Here is a 26,995-nt window from a genome sequence, read left to right as displayed (position 1 = left end):
TAGTAGGAGAGACAGACAGCGTCAGTAAGAGAGAACAGACAGGTCAGTAGCGAGGAAGGACAGACAGCGTCGAGATAGGGAAGAGACAGGCGAGTCGGAAGACTAGAACAGAGCAAGGAGCAGGATGAGGTTAGAGAGACAGACAGGTGGAAGGTAAGGTACGACAGAGACAGTTATTAGGGGGACGTAGTAGGAGGATAGTTAGTACGAGAGAGTGACAGTTACGTAGGAGAGACAGCGACAAGGTTATGAGAGGCAGACAGAATTAGTAAGGAAGACAGACAGGTAGTTAAGTAGAGAGACAGACAGATTTGTAGGAGAGACAGATAGGTCGTAGTAGAGCAGAGACAGACAGGTTTAGTAGAGAGAACAGAGAGGTCAGTAGGGAGCAGACAGGGTCGTAAGAAGACAGGTCAGTAGGAGCTAGACAGACAGGTCAGTCAGAAGAGGAACAGACAGGTCAGTAGGAGAGGAAGACAGGTCAGTAAGAGAGAAGACACGGGGAGAGCAGACAGGTCCCTATCCTAAATAGGTACACTACTTTAGGACCAGGGCCCTAATAGAACCATATATTCCCTACTATAGTGCATCTTTCTTTGACCAAGGCCCATGTGCACTATTAGGGACTAGAGGTGCCATTTTGGAGGCCAGACGGAGAGCTCACTAGCAAGGTTGACAAGTCAGCATGGCCAGTGTTATCGTGAGTGAAGTCAAAATGATCCCTCATCAAAATAGTCCTGTTAATTGCTGTATAAGTGTGACATCCTGTTAAATGATATAACACCATGTACATCCTGTCTAATGTGTATAATGTGCACATCCTGATAATGTTGTATAAGTGGTAAAACATCCCTGTTTAATGCTGTATAGGATGTGACATCCTGCAGTTACTGTGTATAACGGTGTTAATCCTGTTAAATGTCGTATAATGTGTGTACGTGATCACTGTTAAATGTGTACATCCTGTTAATGTGTAATAGGATGTTACAGCCTTGTTAACTGTGTGGTGATAATGTGACATTCCTGTTAATGTGATAAATGTTACATCCTGTTAATGTGTACATTCCTGTTATGTGTATACATGTGTACATCCTGTAAAATGGCTGTAAAATGTGTAGCATCTTGTTAATGCTGGTATACATGTGTGCACTTCCTGTAATGGTGCTATAATGTGGTAATCTGTTCTGAGAAGCAGATACTATTGTTGTACTCCTATGGTGGTCATGGAAATGTTTCACTCATTATTTACATATGTATGGTCATTATCGTGACGTACGGTAGTCGCATCATCATCGTTATGCGTTGATTTACATCAGTTTTATCGGTCATTATCGTGGACGGTACGTTGTGATCAGTCATTATCGTTATTTACATAGTATCGCGTCATTATCGTTACTTGCTGAGTGATCATCATAACGTTAAGTGAATTAATTTCCCTTTTTTTTTGCGGTGCTCGTAAAACAATCCCCTGTTCTACAGAGCAAAAACCAGTGAGAATCAGCAAAACAGGAGCCTACATCAAACAAGGAGATACTTTTGGTCATGTAGGGTATGTGGACACCTGCTCGTCAAACACCTCATTCCAAAATCATGGGCATTAATATGGAGTTGGTCCCCCCTTTGCTGTTATAACAGCCTCCACTCTTCTGGGAAGGCTTTCTACTAGATGTTGGAACATTGCTGCAGGGACTTGCTTCCATTCAGCCACAAGAGCATTAGTGAGGTCAGGCACTGATGTTGGGCGATTAGTCCTGGCTCACAGTCGGCGTTCCAATTTATCCCAAAGGTGTTCGATGGGGTTGAGGTCAGGGCTCTGTGCAGGCCAGTCAAGTTCTTCCACAATGATCTCAACAAACCATTTCTGTATGGACCTCGTATCACGACTCAGGATATGACCCAGATGCACACAGGAGGCGAATAGTTCCGATACGCTCAATATTTATTATACAAAGGTGCAGACAAAGGGCAGGTCGAGGGCAGGCAGCGGTTAGTAAATCCAAGGCAGGGTCAAACAGGGTCAGGACAGGCAGAAAGGTCAGATCCGGGGAAGACTAGTAAATACACAGTTGAGCGCAAGAGAAACAGGAAACATGATGGTAAGAGATTGACAAGACGAGACAAACTGGCAACTGACAAACAGAAAACGCAGGGGATAATGGGGGAAATAGAGGACACCTGGTGGGGGAGGAGGAGACAAGGCAACACAGGTGAAAAAGATTAGGGTGTGACATCTCGCTTTGTGCACGGGGGGCACTGTCATGTTGAAATAGGAAAGAGCCTTCCTCAAACTTTTGCCACAAAGTTGGGACAGAATCGTCTAGAATGTCATTGTATGCTGTAGTCCCGTCACTGGAACTAAGGGGCCCGAACCATGAAAAACAGCCCCAGACCATTATTCCTCCTCCACCAAACTTTACATTTGGCACTATACATTGGGGCAGGTAGCGTTCTCCTGGCATTCACCAAACCCAGATTCGTCCGTCAGGCTGCCAGATGGTGAAGCGTGATTCATCACTCCAGAGAACGCGTTTCCACTGCTCCAGAGTCCAATGGCGGTGAGCTTTACACCACTCCAGCTGACGCTTGGCATTGCGCATGGTGATCTTAGGCTTGTGTGTGGCTGCTTAGCCATGGAAACCCATTTCATGAAGCTCCCGATGAACAGTTATTGTGCTGATGTTGCTTCCAGAAGCAGTTTGGAACTCGGTAGTGAGTGTTGCAACCGAGGACAGACGATTTTTACGCACTTCAGCACTCGGCGGTCCCGTTCTGTGAGCTTGTGTGGCCTACCACTTTGTGGCTGAGCCGTTGTTGCTCCTAGACGTTTCTACTTCAAAATGACTTGTTGGAAAGGTGGCATCCTATGACGGTGCCACCTTGAAAGTCACTGAGCTCTTTAGCAAGGCCATTCTACTGCCAATGTTTGTCTATGGAGATTGCATGGCTGTGTGCTCGTTTTAATACACCTGTCAGCAACGGGTGTGGCTGAAATAGCCGAATCCCCTCATTTGAAGGGGTGTTCACATTCTTTTATGTATATAAACATCAAAATTAGAGAAACATCAAATTTAGAGGTCGACCGTTTAATCGGCGTGGCTGATTAATTTGGGCCGATTTCAAGTTTTCATAACAATCGGTAATCTGCATTTTTGGACTGCGATTATGGCCGATTACATTGCAATCCACGAGGAGACCGTGTGGCAGGCTGACCACCTGTTATGCGAGTGCTGCAAGGAGCCAAGGCAAGTTGCTAGCTAGCATTAAACTTATCTTATAAAAAACAATCAATCTTAACATAATCACTAGTTAACTACACATGGTTGATGATATTACTAGTTTAACTAGCTTGTCCTGCGTTGCATATAATCAATGCGGTGACTGTTAATTTATCATCGAATCACAGCCTACTTCAACTTCGCCAAACGGGTGATGATTTAACAAAAGGGCATTCGAGAACAAAGCACTGTCGTTGCACCAATGTACCGAACCATAAACACCAATGCCTTTCTTAAAATCAATACACACAAGTATATATTTTTAAACCTGCATATTTAGTTTAAATTAATTCATGTTAGCAGGCAATAATAACTAGGCAAATTGTGTCACTTCTCTTGCAAGCAGAGTCGGGGTATATGCAGCAGTTTGGGCCGCCTGGCTCGTTGCGAACTGTGTGAAGACCGTTTCTTCCAAACAAAGACCGTAATTAATTTGCCAGAATTTTACATAATTATGACATAACATTGAAGGTTGTGCAATGTAACAGCAATATTTAGACTTATGGATGCCACCTGTTAGATAAAATATGGAACGGTTCCGTATTTCACTGAAAGAATAAACGTCTTGTTTTCGAAATGATAGTTTCCGGATTTGACCATATTAATGACCTAAGGCTCGTATTTCTGTGTGTTATTATGTTATAATTTAAGTCTGATTTGATATTTGATAGAGCAGTCTGACTGAGTGGTGGTAGGCAGCAGCAGGCTCGTAAGCATTCAGTCAAACAGCACTTTCCTGCGTTTGCCAGCAGCTCTTCGCTGTGCTTCAAGCATTGCGCTGTTTATGACTTCAAGCCTATCAACTCCTGAGATTAGGCTGCCAATACTATAGTGCCTATAAGAACATCCAATAGTCAAAGGTATATGAAATACAAATCGTATAGAGAGAAATAGTCCTATAAATCCTATAATAACTACAACCTAAAACTTCTTACCTGGGAATATTGAAGACTCATGTTAAAAGGAACCACCAGCTTTCATATGTTCTCATGTTCTGAGCAAGGAACTTAAACGTTAGCTTTTTTACATAGCACATATTGCACTTTCACTTTCTTCTCCAAATGTGTTTTTGCATTATTTAAACCTAATTGAACATGTTTAATTATTTATTTGAGACTAAATTGGTTTTATTGATGTATTATATTAAGTTAAAATAAAAGTGTTCATTCAGTATTGTTGTAATTGTCAATATTACAAAAATATATATATAAAATCGGACGATTAATCGGCATCAGCTTTTTTTGGTCCTCCAATAATCGGTATCGGTTTAAAAACCAAGTAAATTAAGGCAAGGGAAACCATTAAACCATGACATAAAAAGTCACTGCAACGAGGAGAGGCTAACGCAATCGTGCAGCTCAATGTATGACCTTTGTTACTACGTTCACAATCATGAATGACCTCTGTGAATACCTAGTTTCAACTGGAGTCCTCAGATGTTACTCACATGTGTCCAGAGCCACCAAAGTGTCATCAAAGTCCTCGTCCTCCTCTTCAGCAGGGGGCTGGGGCGACCGGGACCTGTACAAGACTGACAGGTTAGTCCTCCAATCACAGCACTGAACTGAAGATTGACAGGTTAGTCCTCCAATCACAGCACTGAACTGAAGATTGACAGGTTAGTCTTCCAATCACAGCACTGGACTGAAAACTAACAGGTTAGTGTTCCAATCACAGCACTGAAGACTGACAGGTTAGTCCTACAATCCCAGCAATGGACTGAAGAATGACAGGTTAGTCCACCAATCACAGCACTGGACTGAAGATAGACAGGTTAGTCCACCAATCACAGCACTGGACTGAAGAATGACAGGTTAGTTCTCCAATCACAGCACTGGATCAACAGGGCTGTGTTCAGTAGGCATGAAATGATACCAGAAACATTATTATGGCAGCAAAGGTAGTACCTACTACCTCCTCTGTTTCAAAAGGTTTGCCCCCGTTTAGTATCTACTGAACAGGACCCAGGTGAGATAGAGACTAAGGCAGAGATGTAGTAGCAGTATAAATATTCATATTTGTAGTAGAATTAGTAGTAATATTAGCAGTAGTAGTATAGAGTTTTCCATAAGTACATAGAGTAGTCAGCCAGTTAGAAAAAGTAGCCAGTCAGGCGCCTCCATTTTGTTTTTGCAGAATCCTGAGAGTTTTCTTTTATGAGGTTGGAGACATCACAAACTGGAACTTTTAATTTCTAACACGTGGACCCAGAACTTCATTACGCAGCTGACCAAACTAAACAGCATTTTAGTTCTGCAACAATTTAGTGACTGCAATTCACACTTTGGTTTCGTTAGAAAAGTAACTGCCAAGAAACACTTTTATTAGCTACTAGGACTAAAAAACGTTATTTTACTCAGCCGGCGGGCGGGGTCTACATGTTTAGCAGACTGAGCTCTAATTTGTTGGCCTCTGGTATATTCTAATGACTTGATCTCATCAGAAATACACAGTGAAATTATTGAATACTTTAAACGAAATTTGTTGTGGTATTGTGTAGAAAGACATGACTTTACAATTTTAAATTACTGTAAATGTATGAATTCAGTGTATTTTGTTAGTTGTTGTGGATATCGTCTAGGTCTTTTTAATCTATTTTCTAAGTCAGAGAACATTAAAACTTTTTAACATTAAAACTTTTCTTTTCTTGATATTAAAGTCATATTTACAGTTTTACTGCAAGATGAAGTGCAAATATGTTCTTCAAAATTAAGTAAATACCTCACATTATCTTGAAAAATAAATGTAAGATTAAATTGAAAGAATAAAAGGGTTATATCAGTCTTAAGAATTATATATTATTACATATTTTAATTTTGGGTATCATTAGGTAGGTTTTACTTTTTGTCTGATTCCGTTAGTTTTTTCCCAAACCTTTTTTTCCCCAGGTTTTCGTTCTCTAAATCATTTTTTTTTTATAAATAGAAAAACAACAAAATTGCGTAACCCACATCAAACCACTTTTGAGGTCAGTAAAAAATCTGCAAAATTTTGATTTTTGGTGTAGTTACCCTTTAATTCCAGTGTGCACCTAGGAAAAAGCTGTTACATAGCAGTATTCTTTACAGTACCAGTCAAAGGTTTTGACACACCGACTAATTCAAAGGTTTTTCTTTATTTTGACTATTTTCTACATTGTAGAACAATAGTGAAGGCATTAAAACTATGAAATAACACATATGGAATCATTTAGTAACCAAAAAAGTGTTAAACAAATCTAAATATATTTTAGATTCTTCAAAGTAGCCACTTTGCCTTGATGACAGCTTTGCACATATGCTGAGTTCCCACATATGCTGAGTACTTGTTGGCTGCTTGTCCTTCACTCTGCGGTCCAACTCATCCCAAACCATCTCAAATGGGTTGAGGTCGGATGATTGTGGAGACCAGGTCATCTGATGCAGCACTCCATCACTCTCCTTCTTAGTCAAAATGTCCTTACACAGCCACGGTATGCTGGGTCATTGTACTGTTGAAAAACAAATTATAGTCCCACTAAGCGCAAATCAGATGGGATGGCATATCGCTGCAGAATGCTGTGGTAGTCATGCTGATTAAGAGTGCCTTGAATTCTAAATAAATCATTGACAGTGTCACCAGCAAAGCACCCCCACACCATCACAACTCCTCCTCCATGCTTCACGGTGAGAACAACACATGCGGAGATCATCTGTTCACCTACTCTGCGTCTCACGAAGACACGGCGGTTGGAACCAAAAATCGCAAATTTGGACTCATCAGACCAAAGGACAGATTTTCACCAGTCTAATGTCCATTGCTCGTGTTTCTTGTCCCAAGCAAGGCTCTTATTATTGGTGTCCTTTAGTAGTGGTTTCTTTGCAGCAATTCGAACATGATGGTCTGATTCACACAGTCTCCTCTGAACAGTTGATGTTGAGATGTGTCTGTACTTGAACTCTGTGAAGCACTTATTTGGGCTGCAATTTCTGGGGCTGGTAACTCTAATGAACTTATCCTCTGCAGCAGAGGTAACTCTGGGTCATCCTTTCCTGTGGTGGTCCTCATGAGAGCCAGTTTCATCATAGCGCTTGATGGTTTTTGCGACTTCACTTGAAGAAACTTTTAAAGTTCTTGACATTTTCCCTTATTGACTGTCTTAAAATAATGATGGACTGTCGTTTCTCTTTGCTTATTTGAGCTGTTCTTGCAATAATATGGACTTGGTCTTTAACCAAATAGGGCTATGTTCTGTATACCACCCCTACCTTGTCACAACACAACTGATTGGCTCAAACACATTAAAGAGGAAAGAAATTCCACAAATTAACTTTTAGCCAGGCAAACCTGTTAATTGAAATGCATTCCAGGTGACTACTCATGAAGCTGGTTGAGAGAATGCCAAGAGTGTACAAAGCTGATATCAAGGCAAAGGGTGGCTACTTTGAAGAATCTCAAATATAACATAGATTTTGATTTGTTTTAACACTTTTTATGCTTACTAGATGATTCATATGTGTTATTTCATAGTTTTAATGTCTTCATTATTATTATCTTCTACAATGTAGATTAGAAAATAGTAAAAATAAAGAAAAACCCTTGAATGAGTAGATGTGTCCAAACTTTTGACTGGTACTGTATGTGATGGTAGTTTCCCAAACACCCACTGGATTAATGAAAATAATCACAATATCATCCTGCCATATACAGTGGGGCAAAAAAGAATTCAGCCACCAATTGTGCAAGTTCTCCCACTTAAAAAGATGAGAGAGGCCTGTAATTTTTATCATAGGTACACTTCAACTATGACAGACAAAATGAGAAAAAAAATCCAGAAAATCACATTGTAGGATTTTTCATGAATTATGGTGGAAAATAAGTATTTAGTAGTAGCAGTAGTAGTACAGGGGTAGTAGCAGCAGCAGTAGCAGTAGCAGCAGTCGTAGTAGTAGTAGTAGTAGCAGTAGCAGTAGTAGCAGTAGTAGCAGTAGTAGTAGTAGCAGCAGCAGCAGTAGTAGTAGTAGTAGTAGTAGTAGTAGTAGTAGTAGTAGTAGTAGTAGTAGCAGTAGTAGTAGTACAGTAGTAGTAGTCAGTTAGTAGTAGTTACGCAGCTAGTAGTACAGTAGTAAAGATATAGTCAGTAGTAGTACAGTAGTCAGTTATAGTCAGTGATAAGTAGTCAGTCAGTAGTCTAGTAGTAGCTAGTCATAGCTCAGTAGCAGTGCACGTAAGGTTAGCAGTGTAGTAGTAGTCACATAGTAGCATGTGTAGCTGTCAGCAGTTAGAGTAGTACGTAGTAGTAGTAGTAGTCATAGCAGTAGTATAGCCTTGAGTAAGACAGCGTAGTTAGCAGTAGATAGTAGTAGGTAGAGCTGGTAGTAGCTAGTAGTGAGTGAGTAGTAGTAGTCAGTAGTAGTTAGATAAGTGGTAGATAAGAGTCAAATCAAACATAGTAGATAGCAGTAGTAAGTACTAGTAGATAACACTGTCAGTAGGTAGCTCTAGTACGAGTCACTCAGTAGTAGTACCAGTAGTCGTACAGTAGCTAGTAGAGAGTAGAAGTAGTAGTAGCTAGTATAAGCTAGTAGTAGTAGTAGCTCAGTAGTAGTAGTAGGAGTAGCTATAGTTAGAGTAGTATAGTAGTAGTAGTATAGCAGATAGTAGAATAGTAGCTGTAGTAGTAGTAGTAGCGCGATAGCGTAGTCAGTAGTATAGTAGTAGTACGAGTGAGTAAGTAGTGTAGTAGCAGTAGTAGTACAGTACGAGTAGTAGGTAGTAGTAGTAGTAGTAATACAGTTAGTAGTAAGTAGTAGTAAGTAGTGAGTAGTAGTTGTAGTAGTGTCAGTGTAAGTCGTAGTGTAGTAGTCAGTAGCTAGTAGTGTAATCAGGTAGCAGAGTAGTATGTAGTCGAAGTAGCGTAGTGAGTAGTTAGCAGTCAGAAGTAGTAGGTTAGTGTACGTCAAGTACAGTAGTAGTATTAGTCAGTAGCCAGTCAGTCACAGCCGACGATAGTAGTACGTAGTCAGTTAAGTAGTAGCTAGTAGTAGCTCAGTTTCAGTCTAGCTTACGAGTCTGTAGTAGTCAGTAGTAGTCAGAGCAAGTCAGGAGTATTATACACCTACTCCCATAATAGCTAGTAGTCAGTGCTGTAGTCAGTGCCAGTCAGTAGTAGCACAGTCAGCTTTAGCTTAGTAGTAGCTAGTAGTAGCCAGTCGACTTACAGTAGCTAAGTCAGCTAGTGACGAGTTATACCAGTAGTATACAGATAGTGAGAGTAGTAGGAGTAATAGTAGCAAGTAGAGTAGTCAGTAGGATATAGCGAGATAGCCACATAGCTAAGTAGCCATAGTAGTACAGTACCATAATCAGTCATAGTCAGTAGTCTAGTAAGTTAGTAGTAGCTAGTAGTAGCTAGTAGCTAGCTCAGTAGTCAGTAGTAGCAGCAGCTAGTAGTTCAGTAATATAGTATAGTTAGCAGTATAATAGTAGATGTAGTAGTAGTAGTATAGTTCGCTACGTCAGTAGCCCAGTAGTATACGTACAGTGGGTAGGTAGTTACAGTAGTAGATACAGGTCAGTAGCTAGTACCAGTAAGTCAGCTCAGTAGTCAGCACATAGCAGCTACAGTACTAGTAGTAGCTACATTAGTACGTACCAGAGAGTCAGCAGTAGAACTCAAGCTACAGTAGTAGTACAGTAGTAATAGTAGTCAGTGATCAGATAGTAGATAGTGTACACGTCATAGTCCAGTAGTAGTACGTAGGCAGTAGTAGTATAGTAGTAGTAAGTCAGTAGTAGTAGTAGTAGTAGTATTCAGCCTAGTAGTAGTACAGTGTTCAGTTTATACGTAGTAGTAGTAGTAGTAGTATAGTAGTTACAGTCACAGTAGTTAGATACTCAGTACGTCAGTTAGTAGTAGGAGCAGTAGTGAGTGAGTGGAGTAGGTAGTATATCAGTAGTATTTAGTTAGTATAGCATTAGTAGTAGTATAGGTTAAGCTAGTACCTACAGTATCAGTAGTCAGCTCATCAGTTCAGTTAGTAGTAGTAGTAAGTAGTCCAGATAGTTACCATACAGATTAGTAGTCAGTCAGTAGCTTGTAAGCAGTAGTAGCACAGTAGCCAGCTAAGTAGCTATAGTAGTATAAAGTTCTATAGTAGCATAGTCAGTCAGTAGTCAGCGTAGTAGTACAGTCAGTAGTACCAGTAGTCAGTAGTATCTAGTAGCAGTCAGTAGTAGTAGTCATAGTAAGTAAATTAGTACCAGTCATATGGACTTACAGTGGATAAGTAGTTAGTAGAGTAGTAGATCAGCTAGCCAGATGAATAGTAAGTAGTCAGTCAGTCCTTAGCTCGTACAGTAGTAGTAGTTTAGTCAGCAGTCACTATAGAGTCAGCTCAGCTAGCTAGAACAGTAGTAGGTTAGTAACACGTCGTAATAGTCAGTAAGTCATCGTCAGTATCAGCAGTAGGTAGTCAGTAGTAGCTATAGTATGTAATTAGTCAGTCAGTTACGTAGTAGTTCCTAGTAGCCATAGCTAGGTTACAGTAGTAGTAGCTACACAGTCGGTGAGTCAGTCCAGTCAGCTACCATAGTAGTGAGTAGCGAGTAGTAGTAGTGAGTCAGTAGTCAGATCAGTAGTACAGTAGTAGTAGTAGTATAGCAAGTAGTAGTCAGTAAGCAGTAGATCAGTAGTATACGTAGTAGTAGTAGTAGTACGTTATAGCAGTAGTAAGTAGATACAGTAGTAGTAAGCTATAGTAGTTATAGACAAGTCCGTAGTAGTTAGAGGTAACTAGTGAGTAGTAAGTAGCTACAGTAGTCAGTCAAGTCGTAGTAGTAGTAAGTAGAGTATATACGTAGTAGATAGTCAGTCAGTAAGTCAGTACAGTAGTTAGTAGTACTAGTAGTAGTAGTAGTAGTAGTAGTAGTAGAAATAGTAGCAGTATAGTAGTAGTAGTATAGCAGTAGTAGTAGTAGTAGTAGTAAGTTAGCAGTTAGCTAGTATAGATATAGTAGTAGTAGCAGTATAGTCATAGTCAGTAGTCAGTAGTAGTAGTAGTAGCAGTAGATAGTACATAGTAGTAGTAGTAGTACATAGTTTAGTATAGTTAGAGTAGTCAGTTAGTAACTAGTAGTTCAGAGTCAGTATAGTAGTGAGTTAAGTAGACTGTAGAGGTCAGACTAGTACCGTAGTAATCACGTATCAGATGTTACGTCAGTAGTCTATAGTAGACATAGAGTAGTCATAGCAGTTACCAGATCATGCTAGAGTTAGTGCAGTAGAATAGTAGCAGTAGTACAGTTTTAGTAGTAGTAGTAGTAATGAGCAGTAGTATTCCAGTATACAAGTCAGTGCAGAGTACGTAGATAGTACAGTTAAGTAGTAGTTACCAGTAATCAGTCAAGTAGCTAGTAGTACAAGTAGCCTACAGCAGTCCAAGTCATAGTATAAGTAGAGAGTACTACTATAGAGTTAGCCAGTAAGTTAGCACGTCCAGTAGCAGTATTCATAGGTAGTAGTAACATAGTTCCAGTAGTATGCAGTCAGTGTAGTAGTATTTAGTAGTAGCGCATAGTACGCGAGTAGAGTCGAGTAAATTTAAGTAAGGTTATAAAGTCAAGGTTAGGCAAAACAGTTAAAAGATATGAAGTAATTTAAAATAGTACGGTACAAACAAAAGGAGGTTAGTATTAGTCCAGCAGTAGTAATCCAGCCATGTAGTAGTCAATAGTATAGTAGTTAGTAATAACAGTATAGTAGTACAGTAGTAGTAGTAGTAGTAGCAGTAGTAGTAGTAGTAGTAGTAGTACAGTAGTAGTAGTAGTAGCAGTAGTAGTAGTAGTAGTAGTAGTAGCAGTAGTAATAGTAGTAGTAGTAGTAGTAATAGTAGTAGTAGTAGTAATAGCAGCAGCAGCAGTAGCTGAGCTTTCCTTCTCCTTACCTCTTGTCGTCACGGTGCTCGTAGTAGCCATTGCCCCGGTCCTCGTCATGTGGTCTCTTGCGTCCCTGTCGGTCTCCCTCCTGCCTGTCTCCCTCCTGTCTGTCTCCCTCCTCCATCTTGGTTTGCGCCGCTTTCTGCTCCGCCTTCTGCTCCGCCTTCTCCTCCGCCTTCTCCTCCCATTTGTCGGTTGGCCCCACCCCTGGCTGCGGCTGCAGGTCTGGCTGCTCCTGATCACGTTGCTGCTCTTCCTCCTTTTTCTCCTCATCCTCTTTCTTCACCTCCACCTTCACTTCATACTCTGGGACAACAAATAAAGAGTGATTGGCATGTGATCCTAACAGGAACAGTCCGTCAGAGGAACTTGTAGAGAGACTGTATGGAAAAGGAAGGCCCATTAAAAATGTCCATGATGTCGGGCTGCTGTACTACTAAAGCCAAGCCTCCTATATTGGTCCCTCCCTCAGGACATTTAGGCTGCATTTAGACTGGCAGCACAATTCTGATCTTTTTCCCCCCACTAATTAGTATTTTGACCAATCAGATCGACTCTTTTGCCAATAATTGGGAAAAATATCACAATTGGGCTGTCTGTGTAAACACAGGCTTATTTTCACTAGGAAAGACCATAGCCAGGGATCTTACCTTGCTTCCTCTCAGACTGCCCCTGCCGCTGCTCTGCCAGGGCTAATTTGATCTCCTCAGACTGCGTCTCCTCTGTCTTGAAAACAGGGACAGGGAGAGAGACGTCTGCAGTGAAGACAGGCACGCTGAAGCCCAGATCAGAATCAGACGACTCTTCTCTCTCCAGCCCCCTGCTCTCCTCCCCAGGGGCTCCTCCTGCACCAATGTCTAGAGAATCTATTTACACACAAGAAATCAAAGACCATTTCAGCATTCAACAAGTTACTGACGTTCAAGGTAGCTAATATTGCAATGTAAAATCATGCATATAATTGCATATTATCATGCACTGTTATCATGCACTGTTATCATGCACTGTTATCATGCACTGTTATCATGCACTATTATCATGCTACTGTTATCATGTACTCAACAATATACAGTACCCAGAGGTTAAAGCATAACAAAATTCCATGACTGAAACTAATGTTGATCTCAGATCTAATGTCAGGGGCTATGTTAACCTCCCCTTTAATGTAACAAAGTCATGACCAGCCTGCCTTTAGTGAAAATGTTCAACTGCGAGTTTGACCAATTCCAGTCCTCTTGCTTAGGAGCTCCGGGGTACTCCCCAGGATAATATTTATGTAGAAGGACTGAGAAGCTCCATTCTGGTGACTTTTTAAAAGGAAATTCTACTTCAAAATTTATGAAAATAAAATTATGCTGACAGCATCTAAAATATAATTTCCACTTCCAGAAATGGGTCCCATAACATATAGTTAAAAATTATATTAACTTTTTAACATATTGGATCATGCATATGTGCCTGATTGTTATTATTCTTAATAATTATAATTTTATTATAAATATGAATATATAAATAATTACAATTCTTCCTCTCAAATTTTTGGGGGTTTGTTTTGTTTCTTTTCCAAACGTATGTCATTGCCCCTTTAAGATGTCATTGCCCCTTTAAGATGACATTGCCCCTTTAAGATGTCATTGCCCCTTTAAGATGTCATTGCCCCTTTAAGATGTCATTGCCCATTTAAGATGTCATTGCCCCTTTAAGATGTCATTGCCCCTTTAAGATGTCATTGCCCCTTTAAGAGCTATGTTGTGCAGCTACTAAATGATGCTTGAAACTGGTTGTAAAAACTGCATTTGTAAAATGATACCACACAAGCAATTGAAGGATTGGTTAGATCCAGGGCTGCATCACAACCGGCCATGATTGGGAGTCCCATAGGTAGGTGCACAATTGTCACAGCGTCGTCCGGGTTAGGGGAGGATTTGGCAGGGGTAGGCAGTCATTGTAAAATAAGATTTTGTTCTTAACTGACTTGCCTAGTTAAATAAAGGTTAAATTAAAAAAATTAAAAAACTAAATTCCTTGGGACACCAAGAGGTGCACATTTAGTTGTTTTGCCTTAGCACTATGCAAATAATCAACTAATCATTAAGCTTTAATTATTTGAATCAGCGGTGTAGTGCTTGGGCAAAATACAGTAGCCATGTAAAATTGGTATCCCCCTCTTTAAAAAAAAGCATAAACAAAGGCCAAAACTGCTTTCAAAAACGTTTTCCGTGATTGCATTAAGAATTGTTGACTGTTTGTCAAAATATATCTCCCTCCTATGGCTCTCACAACTTAAATGCACGTCAAAAGTAATATTTATTTATCATAGAACACACAACAGCCGACTAGGTAAATAGGTAAACTACTGTCTGATTTTGTTTTAATAACAACATAGCAAAAATAGTAGCACTTAAAAGTTACATCCTGAGTGATAAAGTATAGGCTTTGAATTACTTTGCCAGCGGCTACAGTAGTCTACACACCGCTGTCTGCGTTCAGCGCTGCTGTGGTCCCCACAGAGATTTTATTGCGGATCTAAACTGATCTCAAAAACGACCTCTCCAGAATCCATATGACGGAAATCGGTCGATGTGACGGAGAACTTTAACCCCCCAGAAACCTCATTATATTTCAAAGGAAACGTTCCCTGCTTGACATTTCATGTGCACAGATTGGAAGTCTGTCTAGTTCTACCTTTGTTCGGGAATCCTTTATCCCCCAACAACCCGGCTGAGAATCCCCCCTCTCCATCTCCCCGCTGCTCCTGCTCCGGCTCCTGCTCCGGCTCCGGCTCCTGCTCCGGCTCCTCCTCCGGTGTTGCCTGCTCCGGCTCCGGTGTCCCCCTTGCAGCTCCCCCGGGCTCCGCAGCTTCCGCCTCCAGAGCCGCCTTGAGCCGCTCCACCAGGTCAGCCTTCAGCCCCTTGGTGTCCAGGGATCGCCGACGCAGCTCCTCTTTCAGCTCGTTCACTTTCAGTTTCTTCACCTCAGCACTCCTCATGGTGCATGGAGATCTATGCAACTATTAAATATTTCTGCATAGATAACAAACAAAACTCAATGAATAAAAGTCATTGCACAGAATGCACCCTCGGGTTGAATTCGTAGCGGCACTGTATAGCTATGTCCACTATGAAACTGGCGCCAACTTTAATATTAGCACCATGCACTGTTGTTAGCCAACTGGCTAGGTGGATGATGCACTGTAAACACTGCTTATTAAATGATTATGATAGCCAATGATACAAGCCAATGCGCAAATATAAACTGAAAAACTGCCTCGATAACATAATTCCATTGATAGCAGTCATTTACATTATCTGAATAACATTATGGTTGTTAAATGTAGCTACTGTACCGCTAGCTATAATGCTAACGCTAGCTGCATGATGACATCTGTCACTGCGCCCGATGACAGTTGGTTTGTGCAACGGTGGAAAAAAGCTTCACTGCGCATTTGAGTGTTCCGCTAAAGATACAAATACATCGTCGTGCAAACACAAATATTCACATACAAATTTGAAATAGAGCGAAATAGCAAATATGAAAAACATAGTTTTGTACCTTTGCTTGATGCCCCGCTTCAAAATGGCCTATAAATACAGACGGACGCTTGCTCGAATGGGATTTATGATACGCAGGTTGCCAGGTCAAGCTCAAATGTCTATTACAATGACAACACAAAACCCGCGCAAGAGAAGAGTAGCCATATTTATACAATAAAAGCACTTTTCCATAATGTTACCGTTGTATCAACATGATAAGCAAAATTCGTTTTTCCTCAAGTTAATAATTATTGTGAGCTATGACATGACATAATAAAGGAATTTTAATATGTCGGAAGAGAAAATATAATTTTACGTTATTAAACTTGACAGATCATTTTTCATCAATGGATGAATTTAACTCGTTTGACTGCTATGATTTAGCAATAAGGCCAGAGGAGGTATGGTATATGGCCAATATACCACGGCTAAGGGCTGTTCTTAAGCATGACGCAACATAGTGTGCCTGGTTACATTCATTAGCTGTGGTTTATTGGCCATATACCACAAACCCCCAGGATGCCTTATTGCTATTATAAAATGGTTACCAACGTAATTAGAACCCCGGTATATGCTTTGTGTGATGTATTGTTCTCTCTCTCTTCTTGCCCTTTGTGCTGTTGTCTGTGCCCAATAATGTTTGTACCATGTTTTGTCCTTCTACCATGTTGTTGCTACCATGTTGTGTTGTCATGTGTTGCTGCCTTGCTATGTTGTTGTCTTAGGCCTCTCTTTATGTAGTGTTGTGATGTGTGTTTTGTCCTATATTTATATTGTATTTATTTTTTATTTTTTTAATCCCAGGAGGCCTTTTGGTAGGCCGTCACTGTAAATAAGAATTTGTTCTTAACTGACTTGCCTAGTTAAATAAAGGTGAAATTAAAATAAAATAAAAAATATGGTCTGATATACCACGGATTTCACCCAATCAGCATTCAGGGCTCGAATCAGGTTTATCAATAAATCCCCTTTGCGCATCTGTTCAAATTCGACAGGGGAGTTTGAGTGATGTCAAATTCCGACAGGGGAGTTTGAGTGATGTCAAATCCGACAGGGGAGTTTGAGTGATGAAAGTTGGACAGAGGATCACAAAATCTCTGCGCAAGAAATACTTGGACGAACATAAAGAGAAAACTAATGTTAGGCTATTTTCTGGCAATTGTGCTGTTATTATGTGCCAGATGTTAAGACTGCAACCTGTTATAAAATGGCCCATTTGCGAGATTGACTTGTCATTTCAATAGGCTACAGACTAAAATCTGGGTTTATGATCGTAATTCAATTTTGCTTGGATAAAGGAAGGTAGCCTATAGTCCCCGATTACATTTCAGATAGACTACAGTAGCCTAGACAAGATGTAGGCAAGATATAACCTGAACGATTTAGCAGCTCGCTTTGTTCAAACAGACGAAAGTATTGAACATGAATAGAGAGGCGATTTCGAGGTAAGAAGCAGTTGTTTCCCCCAATAGGCTGCTTGAACAGGCTACTGAGGATGGGGTCATAATTTCAATCACTGAATTAAATATTAATAATATGTATATATACTGAATATGCTTGTCAACAACAGGCAGTGTTTCTGTTTTTGTTTTACTTGTAGCCTAATATGACTGTCACCGTCAATCTAATGCGTTCTAACTGATCGACAATTGCGATAGAGCTTTGAAAACGTACAATTGAATTAACGAAACATGTCCATTAATAATTGCATACTAACATAAGGCTAAGTTATAGCCTATTTATTAAATAGGATCGACAGCTCCAGGTAGACTGACATTGATTTGCAATGACTCCATAGATATCGTAATTTCAACATATTTATTGTATCAAATGGTAGCCTAAAATTGTATAAATATTAATAGGCTACTTGATGGCCAACGGAGGCAAATGGATCATTCTCCACATTTAATATCAGTTTCATTCAGGATTTTCCCCCATAAAAAGAACCACGTGAGAGAGTTCCATAACTTCTATGTTAAATGTCCACTCCGGAAGCCCGCCGAGACCTAAGAACTGAGCATGCATAAAACACGTCGCTTGATACCGTTTTCTTTAAGCAAAGTCAACATTAGAATGTAGTTTAAACCACCTCCTAACCAATGTATGTCATGCGCTCTAGTGCGCCCAAAGTCGTTTTCCAGTGCTTTGTCGCCATTATTTATGGATGTGCGTCAGTTCTAGCGTTGTTGTTTTTTACGGAAAACGTGTTTGAAATAGATGTCTCCATAATGACAATCTAAATAGCCTACCTAAAACTGGTAGAAAGTTGTCACAACATCCGTGTGCTGTTTTCTCAACTGACTCGGCCAATAGCTGTCGTGCTCTCTCAACACACCCCCCTCCCGCCCTCCCCACCACCCAATTCAATTTCAATTCAAGGGGCTTTATTGGCATGGGGAAACATATGTTCACATTGCCAAAGCAAGTGAAATAAACAATAAAAAGTGAACAGTAAATATGACAGTCAGCAGCAGGTCACAGTTAAATATATGTTTTTAAGAGAAATGCCATGGCAGACGTGGTGCAACTTAGAAATAGCCCAAAATCCCTCAACCAATTCTTTTCCACCCGCGACTTCGTTTTCAAACGGGCCAAATTTAGCCGGAAACCGCAAACATGGCAACACTGCAGATAGCGGATGTCATCAACAACACACGCACTACCTCCATCTTCTGGCCAATCGTCGAACATACCCACCATTTTAGGCCTTGGATAATTTTTTCAAATCTAAGCAATATTGTACAGTTTTATAACAATAAACTGCAGAGAACACATGATTAGTAAATTTCACTTTATATTTTATACTCATTAATTTCCAGCAATTTATTTTACACATGTCACAGTACATCACCAACTAGGGAAGGGATTCACACAGTGAGTCAAGACAATAATACAGGGTTGTGACTAGATCAACGTTTCCCAAGGTCCTCAGGACCCCAATGGATGCACATTTTGGTTTTTGCCCGCCTAACACTACACAGTTGATCCAACTGATCAAAGCTTGATGATTCGTTGATTATTTGAATCAGCTGTGTAGAGCTATGGCAACAAAAAAAGAGTTTGGGAAAACCCTGGACAAGATGGCGTACAGCTACAACCAGGAAGTGACTTTTCATAGCAGGCTAGGAGAGCATTTTAGCTAACCCTTTTCATAAGTCTGTATCCCACCTAAAAGTCTGTATCCCATCTAGACAGAACCATAGTAAAGCTCTGTTGTACTTGGAGAAGGTGGGCAAAATTTGATGTAGCTAAATGTACAAATTTCAAATTTTCAAGTCAGCAAATATTATTGCCAGTTAGTTTCCCCTGTGTCATATACTGGTTCAAAGCACCCATCAGTGGTGGAAAGTACTTAAGTCGTTTTTGGGGGTTATCTGTACTTTACCATTTATATTTTTGACTTTTACTCCACTACATTCCTAAAGAAAATTCTGTACTTTTTACTCCATAAATTTTCCCTGACACCCAAAAGTAAATTTTGAATGCTTAGCATTACAGAAAATGGTCCAATTCGCATACTTATCAAGAGAACATCCCTGGTCATCCCTACTGCCTCTGATCTGGAGGACTCACTAAACAGAGAACATCCCTGGTCATCCCTACTGCCTCTGATCTGGTGGACTCACTAAACAGAGAACATCCCTGGTCATCCCTACTGCCTCTGATCTGGAGGACTCACTAAACAGAGAACATCCCTGGTCATCCCTACTGCCTCTGATCTNGGACTCACTAAACAGAGAACATCCCTGGTCATCCCTACTGCCTCTGATCTGGTGGACTCACTAAACGGAGAACATCCCTGGTCATCCCTACTGCCTCTGATCTGGTGGACTCACTAAACAGAGAACATCCCTGGTCATCCCTACTGCCTCTGATCTGGTGGACTCACTAAACAGAGAACATCCCTGGTTATGCCTACTGCCTCTGATCTGGCGGACTCACTAAACAGAGAACATCCCTGGTTATCCCTACTGCCTCTGATCTGGTGGACTCACTAAACACCAATGCTTTGTTTTTAAATGATGTCTGAGTGTTGGAATGTGACCCTTGCTATGCGAAAATAAAAAAACAAGAAGATTGTGCCATCTGGTTTTCTTAATATAAAGGACATTTTTTATTATTCATACTTTTACTTTTGATACTTATTAAGTATATTTTAGCAACTACATTTACATTTGATACTTAAGTATATTTAAAACCAAATACTTTTACTCAAGTAGTATTTTACTGGATGACAATTTTACTTGAGTAATTTTCTATTAAAATATCTTCACTTTTACTACAGAATGAGATTTTAGTACTTTTTCCACCACTGGTACCCATATAGCAGCGTTTCCCACCTCCAGTCCTACAACAGAACACATTGTTGTTGTAGCCACAAACAAGCACATCCGATTCAACTTCATCAAGTCCTCAATTAGTTGAATCGGGGGAATTTGTCATCTGGGCCAACAACAAAGATTAGTGGAGGTACTGGAGGAGGGAAACACTGTCATATAGGGCCAGTGTTTCCTGGTCAGGTCACATGGTCAGGTCACATGGTCTCCTCCTAGTCTAAGCATAATAGATCCCCATGCAGTCACTCTATTACTATCACCAAGCCAAACCAATCACTGTTCAATATAGGTGCTTCATTTCAACCACTGAAATGTGATATGTTGAAACAGTTCCCCTTGTCCAGGCCGTGGAGTAGTGTATATATATATATATATTATACTGAACAAAAATTTAAAAAAAATGCATAACATTTAACAATTTCAAAGATTTTACTGAGTTACAGTTCATATAAGGAAATCAGTCAATTGAAATAAATTAATTAGGCCCTAATCTATGGATTTCACAAGACTGAGCAAGGGTACAGCCATGGGTGGGCATAGGCATCCCCACTTGGCAGCCAGGCCCACTGGGGAGGCAGGCCCAGCCAATTAGAATGAGTTTTGCCCCAGAAAAAGGGCTTTATTTACAGAAAGAAATACTCCTCAGCACCCCACTTCAGAAAATCCCGCAGGTGAAGAAGCCTTATATGGAGGTCCTGGACTGGCGTGGTTAAACGTGGTGTGCAGTTGTGAGGCCGGTTGGACGTGCCGCCAAATAATCTAAAATAAATAAATATTGGAGGCAGTTTATGGTAGATAAATTAACACTCAATAGTCTGGCAACAGCTCTGGTGGACATTCCTGCAGTCAGCATGCCAATTTCACACTCCCTCAAAACATGTGTTGCATTGTGTTTTGTGACAAAACGGCACGTTTTAAAAAGTGGCCTTTTAACGTCCCCAGCACAAGGTGCACCTGTGTAATGATCATGCCGTTTAAAATCAGCTTCTTGATATGCCACACCTGTCAGGTGGATAGATTAATTTTAGCAAACGAGAAACGCTCACTAACAGGGATGTAAACAAAACTGCACACAACATTTTAGAGAAATAAGCTTTGTGTGTATGGAAAAATATGGGGGATTTTTTATTTCAGCTCATGAAGCATGGGGTGAACACTTTACATGTTGCGCTTTTTTAAATATTTTTGTTCAGTGTTAAATAAAGCATTGAACCCCCCCCCACCAACAAATGAATACACTATATGACAGCGAATCATTGCTCCAGCACTTCCCTCAAAACAGTTCAAATTAATCTGAGAAATCAAGAAATCTGTAAAGAAATGTTGACATTTTTTTGCAGAGGAAGTCTTAGATGCACAATTTCCCCAATCTAACAGATGTTTAGTGCAGTATTTCTCAGTGAAAACATGTGCATGAAAACTAGTCGTTCCCTCGTTGAACACCGAACATAGCAGCTGTCAAAGAAAGGCCTGAAACTACATCCCGGGTCTTGACCAGGAGAATAGAACAGTGTCAGGGCAGGTTCTCTTCTGCACTGGTCAACCAATTCAGGAAAATGGAGGCAGAGATGAGATGGTTTTGCTTTGTTAATAATGCCCTCTTTCCATTTCTCCTGAAACATCTCAGCAGAGGCTAATTGTTGAATGACTAACATTTCATTGAAGAATCCCGTCAATAGTTCCTACTACGAGGAGTACTACTACTAGGAGTACTACTACTAGGAGTACTACTACTAGGAGTACTACTACTAGGAGTACCGAACATAGACTTGCCTCAAGAATAAAAAATTAACACCCGAAAAAAAGAAAAAAAAAAAAAAAAACACCTGCCAAAGACCAAAGCAAACATCATAATATATGCACAAACTGTTTCATCTGGGAAGCATACGATAAGCTTCACAGTCCTTTCATTAACAGACATAACCTGGTGGACAGAGATCTGTGTCTGTTTTAGCCAACAACTGAATCGTGTGGCATCATAAACCTAGACGGAAAGGACTCTACACACACATATACGACGCAAACAGAGCGTCGTATACGGTCCATTCCAAAACGTCAGCCTCACAAAAGTAAGCAGGAATCAATACAAACGGATCTCCGTCGCTCCGTTTGCAGAGTGTGTGTGTAGGACTTTAGTCTCGTCTGACAACACTACATTGAGAGAGCCAGATATGAAAAGGCTAGTTATGACATGAGCGAGAACTTGGCTAAAGACAAAAACAGATCTGGCGACCACCAGGCTATATTTCAGAAATTACACAGGTATCACTTTTGACTGGGATCCACAGAAGAGGAAGCCAGAGTGGTAGCAGGATCCGAAACAGGAACTTGCGTGGTAGCAGGAGCAGACGGTGCTAGGGTTGGAGGTGGTAAGGAGAGCAGCAGCCTGTTGACCTCTCTTAGCCTGGCATCCAGTGTCTCTGCGTTCAAGGTCAGCTCTCCTATCTGTGTCTGCAGACTGCCAATGGTGTGACTCAGCTCTTCTTCCTTCCTCTTAGAGTTGGCCGCCTGTCTACTGTACTCTAGGATCATACACCCTCCTCCGACGATGAAGATGATGGCCTCCCCCAGCAGCTCTGCACCCAGCTCTGCTGCCGCCTCCTCGTTCAGGGGCTTGATGGTGGAACCCCGAAAACCCATGATCCTCATCTTGGTCCTCATCTCCACCCAGTGGTAAACTAGAACGGGAGGGAAGAGAGAACCGGTGCCATTACTACTTTATACAACAGGTGGTAAGACCGTAAAAGCCAGGTTAAAGCCCAGCGACTCACAGGCTGATATTTATTCAGGGGGGCGCTGAGAAAATTCATTAAAAAATATAGTAAATCCATGTTTTGTATCGAGTGATTAATGCCTCTTGCGTAGATCTTTGTTTTGGTAGCGCTGTGTGACGCGCTGACGTCTACTTGTGGACACACCAACAGGCCTTTTTGTGTCTGTAAAAGTAAATATGGACTCCACCCACCACCCTGAAGTAAATATGGACTCCACCCACCACCCTGAAGTAGATATGGACTCCACCCACCACCCTGAAGTAAATATGGACTCCACCCACCACCCTGAAGTTTAAATTTATGGACTCCACCCACCACCCTGAAGTAAATATGGACTCCACCCACCACCCTGAAGTAAATATGGACTCCACCCACCACCCTGAAGTAAATATGGAGTCATGCGATTGACGTGTGGTCCTCCCACTACAACAGGTCAGGAAAGCAATCAATTTATTCAGCTACAGATTATGATGACAGTGTATGGTGGTGACGATGATGACAGTGTATGGTGATGACAGTGTATGGTGATGACGATGACAGTGTATGGTGATGACAGTGTATGGTGATGACAGTGTATGGTGATGACGATGACAGTGTATGGTGATGACGATGATGACAGTGTATGGTGATGACGATGATGACAGTGTATGGTGATGACGATGACAGTGTATGGTGATGACAGTGCATGGTGATGACGATGACAACTTAAGTGAAAAAGTACATTCTGTGTGCACTACATCATCACGCTCTGCCTTTTATCCGCAACAAGTCAGTTTGGTGCAAATACACCACTGGTGGGAAACATCGGCATATTTTCTTAAGGCGGATTTTAGAATATTCACAAGAATAATCGGTCACCATTTGGATAGAAACCTAGCTACTGAAAATAAATACTGTTGGCGGCAACTGATGTGATATGAAAGTAGGAGGGCTTTAGTTCTAGAACCGTACCATAATTGAGAATCGATTCAGATGGGAGTATTTGGCTGTTTTGCCTACCAGAGAGCCAATTCACTTCTGACAGAAAATATAAGGTCCTTGGACTATAAAGAATAACATTGAGCTCCTTTGAGTCCATTCTTAGGCTAACTACCCCTGCCAACAACGGGTGGTCAGTCGCTGGTATCCCAGCATTATGGTCTGCCCAGACCATGTATCAACTATACAGTTGTAAGAACCAAACGCCGCCAAAGATATTTATAACTAACCCAAGATAGTACATCTGTGTTTTCAATGTGAGTAAATGAAGCTTAGTGTGTATAACAACCTAATGAGATCCTATTGGTGCTTCCTAGCTTGTATCCATTTACTTCCCCTGTAGTTCGCGTGTGTAATAACTCAATTCGAGCCCTTGCACACCTTGTAAACAACGCCATTTAAACTTTGGGCAAAAGGTCACGTCTACAAAACTTAGTGCACTTTGTTCGTAACAGAAAACTTTAAGAGCAGGCGTTTTCTTCTACGAGAAGAAAATCAACAGAATGTCAGCCCAGTTCCATCTCACGCCATACTCTCCCAACGCCAGCCACGGGGCTTCCTTCTCCTCACCATATATGGTGGGGGAGTGGAAATTCCAACCGGAAAATGCTTCAGATTTATTCAAAACAAATCGGTGAAACATCTGTCTCCTTGTTCTATCTGTGATACAGTTACAGGGGTGTTCACTAGATAAACTCAAAACTTCACAGAGACAATAACAAGAGGTTGTAAACATGGCTCATCCAAAGTAGAAGGGTGAAACTGCAGCACGCAATTCAGGTCATTCCTGCATCTGTAGGAACCCCTCTATATTGGTTCATGTTTAAGCTAGGCCTCCAGTACACAGGCGGGAGGCAGCGGCGCTCTAGTACAGTAGGTGGAGATAATATACTATAACGTTGGATGCCAACTGCCAATAACACCCAGAGAAAGAGGAGGCGACAACGGTAGCCATGCAACATTATCTGTACTCAGATCAAACTCTTTTTATCTATAGTGACATAGCTAATAGCGTAATACTACTGCTGGAGGTCGCTGTAATGTAAAATGTTACATTTCATTCGTAATAATGGCAAAAAAAAAGCACTTAACATTTCATTTCCTACAGACAACCTCAATGACAAACGAACAAAGTCCGGCACTCATTAATTTTAACGCGCTCCAATTGGCTACATGGTTCGCTGGATAATCCTCCTGACTGACGTATCTACCGTATCATTGGACCATTTCTATTTCAATCACCAAAAGTCACAAATGGGCGTTCTTCACGACCATTCCCATGTAAACTATTGGCCTAGCGGCAGTGACAGGTGAATTCTATTGGTTAACTATTACATGACGCTCCCGTCCTTCGACTCTCCCCAACCTCCCGTTTAACAGAACCACTCAGCCCGTAGCTTCAATGAAACCTAAATGACTTACTCTGTCCCGGTGGAAGACAAACATATGTCTTGAAGAACTCGCTCCGGAGAGCCCCAGCCTTGAGCTTGTTGGCCACGGGCTTGCTGAGCTGCCGTACACCGAGGTAGAGGAGCTTGGCGATGGGGAAGGCACCGACAGCCATCTTAACGGAAACACTTCTTCTTCTTCTTCGGTGTGGTTTAACGGCGGTTGGCATCCAATAAATGTTGAATTAGCACCACCTACTAGACTGGAGTACAACTCCCTTATACTTTGCTTGAAAAAAATGTAATAATAAATAAAATAAACAAATACCCTAACACAACACTCACAAAATAAATTATAAAATTCAAAATAACACCACCCTACTCCACTATTTCAATCTATTTAGTCCTACCTCAGGCCAACCTTGGTCCTACCTGGGCTCCCGAGTGGCGCAGCGGTCTAAGGCACTGCATTTCAGTGCTTGAAACGTCACAACAGACACCCTGGTTTGAATCCAGGCTGTATCACAACCGGCCGTGATTGGGAGTCCCATAGGGCGGCACACAATTGGCACATCGTCGTTCGGGTTTGGCCGTTGTTGGCCGTCATTGTAAATAAGAATTTGTTCTTAACTGACTTTCCTAGTTTAAAAAAAAGAATTTGAAAGGATGGGACACACCCTGTAATTATTCTCACGTCAAGTCTCACACACCCAAATACCTCTCTGCAGCTGCCACCAAAACCAAGGAAACTCTTCTTTGGTCGTGCTTTAGGGCTGAATACACCGGAAAAGGTGAGTTGCCGCACCCTACTGGATGGGGGAACTCCAAAACAGAAAACGGAAATAAACAAAAACTTTTTTTAATCCACTCAGACATCCGAAAACAAAATACAGACTGAACATTCATTGATAGGATTCCTTGTAATGCCTCTGCTGTAAAATCCCTGAGTCCCCCCCCCCCCACCAAAAATCAGCCGCACTAAACAACGATGCTTATTTTCTCCGATTTCCTCTTTATTTGCTCCGTGCAGTTTTAGAACCAATGAAATAAACGATACAAAGTGCACGTTTTTTAACATGCAACATGTCAGGATCCTGTTGGTGAGGAACATTTACTGGAGTCTTTAATAATAATACAACTACCATGGTTTCTTCACCGTTACTCCCTTCCTCCGCTCTTCTCAGCACCTGCGGAGAGGGAGACACGCTGGACAGGCCTTAATCTTGCCACACCTGTGTGTCCTTCACCCTAACAGGACAGGAACTGTGGCGCACGTTCGCCACCACAGCATTTCCGTCTCACCTCGTATATAATTCTCTAGCCAGTGGTCATGACTTTCAGTTCTTTTACATCACACATAAGAGTCATTGGACGAAAAAGGCGTCTTCTGTACGGTGGAGTTTTTTTTTTTTTTAAAGAGCCCCAACACTTGGTTTAAACATTAACACACATCGCTTGCGGTCTGGATTTGGAATCATAAGAACCTTATCTTTCATATCAGCGAGAAAAAGGTTGAATTGATACACACCTTTTACAGGGTTAGGGTTCCCAGACGGCCATTTTGTTTTCCGATGTTACAGCTCTTATTTACTGAAAACAGACAAGACAAAACACTGAAAAATACTGTCTGCCGCAACTGTTAAAACGGGTTAAAACAGTGAGCGGTAAGTGTGTATTTTGCATTTTGTGAAATTATTTTTAATGAGAAATGGAAGTAGAGGGATTTATGTTTTCTAGAACCGTATGGCAATTGAGAATCGATTCATGTTTCGATGGGAGTATTTGGCTGATTTGGCTTCCGGAGCCAATTTGCCC

General features: G+C 41.1%; 2 protein-coding genes across 2 annotated transcripts in view; both read right to left on the bottom strand.

The window, feature by feature from the left end:
- Nucleotides 1-15,826, bottom strand: part of LOC112075177 (heterogeneous nuclear ribonucleoprotein U-like protein 1) — a 36,354-nt gene extending 20,528 nt beyond the window's left edge. The window contains exons 1-6 of the mRNA XM_070440791.1: nucleotides 15,723-15,826; nucleotides 14,856-15,193; nucleotides 12,821-13,036; nucleotides 12,179-12,476; nucleotides 4,723-4,796; nucleotides 2,135-2,175 (exon numbers count right to left, since the gene is read on the bottom strand). Coding sequence (XP_070296892.1) covers nucleotides 2,135-2,175; nucleotides 4,723-4,796; nucleotides 12,179-12,476; nucleotides 12,821-13,036; nucleotides 14,856-15,159 — 933 coding nt within the window. The 5' untranslated portion in view covers nucleotides 15,160-15,193; nucleotides 15,723-15,826. The remainder of the gene's footprint in view (nucleotides 1-2,134; nucleotides 2,176-4,722; nucleotides 4,797-12,178; nucleotides 12,477-12,820; nucleotides 13,037-14,855; nucleotides 15,194-15,722) is intronic.
- A 5,781-nt stretch (nucleotides 15,827-21,607) lies between these two features.
- On the bottom strand, nucleotides 21,608-25,397 carry opa3 (outer mitochondrial membrane lipid metabolism regulator OPA3). Its single transcript, XM_024142203.2, has 2 exons — nucleotides 25,215-25,397; nucleotides 21,608-22,718 (listed from the first exon to the last, which is right to left on the bottom strand). Exons 1-2 carry the CDS (start codon nucleotides 25,354-25,356, stop codon nucleotides 22,306-22,308), a joined length of 555 nt encoding a protein of 184 aa, XP_023997971.1. The 5' UTR covers nucleotides 25,357-25,397; the 3' UTR covers nucleotides 21,608-22,305.
- Between the last annotated feature and the right edge of the window lie 1,598 nt (nucleotides 25,398-26,995).

The sequence above is a fragment of the Salvelinus sp. IW2-2015 genome, unplaced genomic scaffold, assembly GCF_002910315.2.
Source record: "Salvelinus sp. IW2-2015 unplaced genomic scaffold, ASM291031v2 Un_scaffold3016, whole genome shotgun sequence".
Classification (NCBI taxonomy): Eukaryota; Metazoa; Chordata; class Actinopteri; order Salmoniformes; family Salmonidae; genus Salvelinus; species Salvelinus sp. IW2-2015.
Note: the sequence above shows the minus strand (reverse complement) of the source record. Positions and strands in the feature narration are given on the sequence as shown.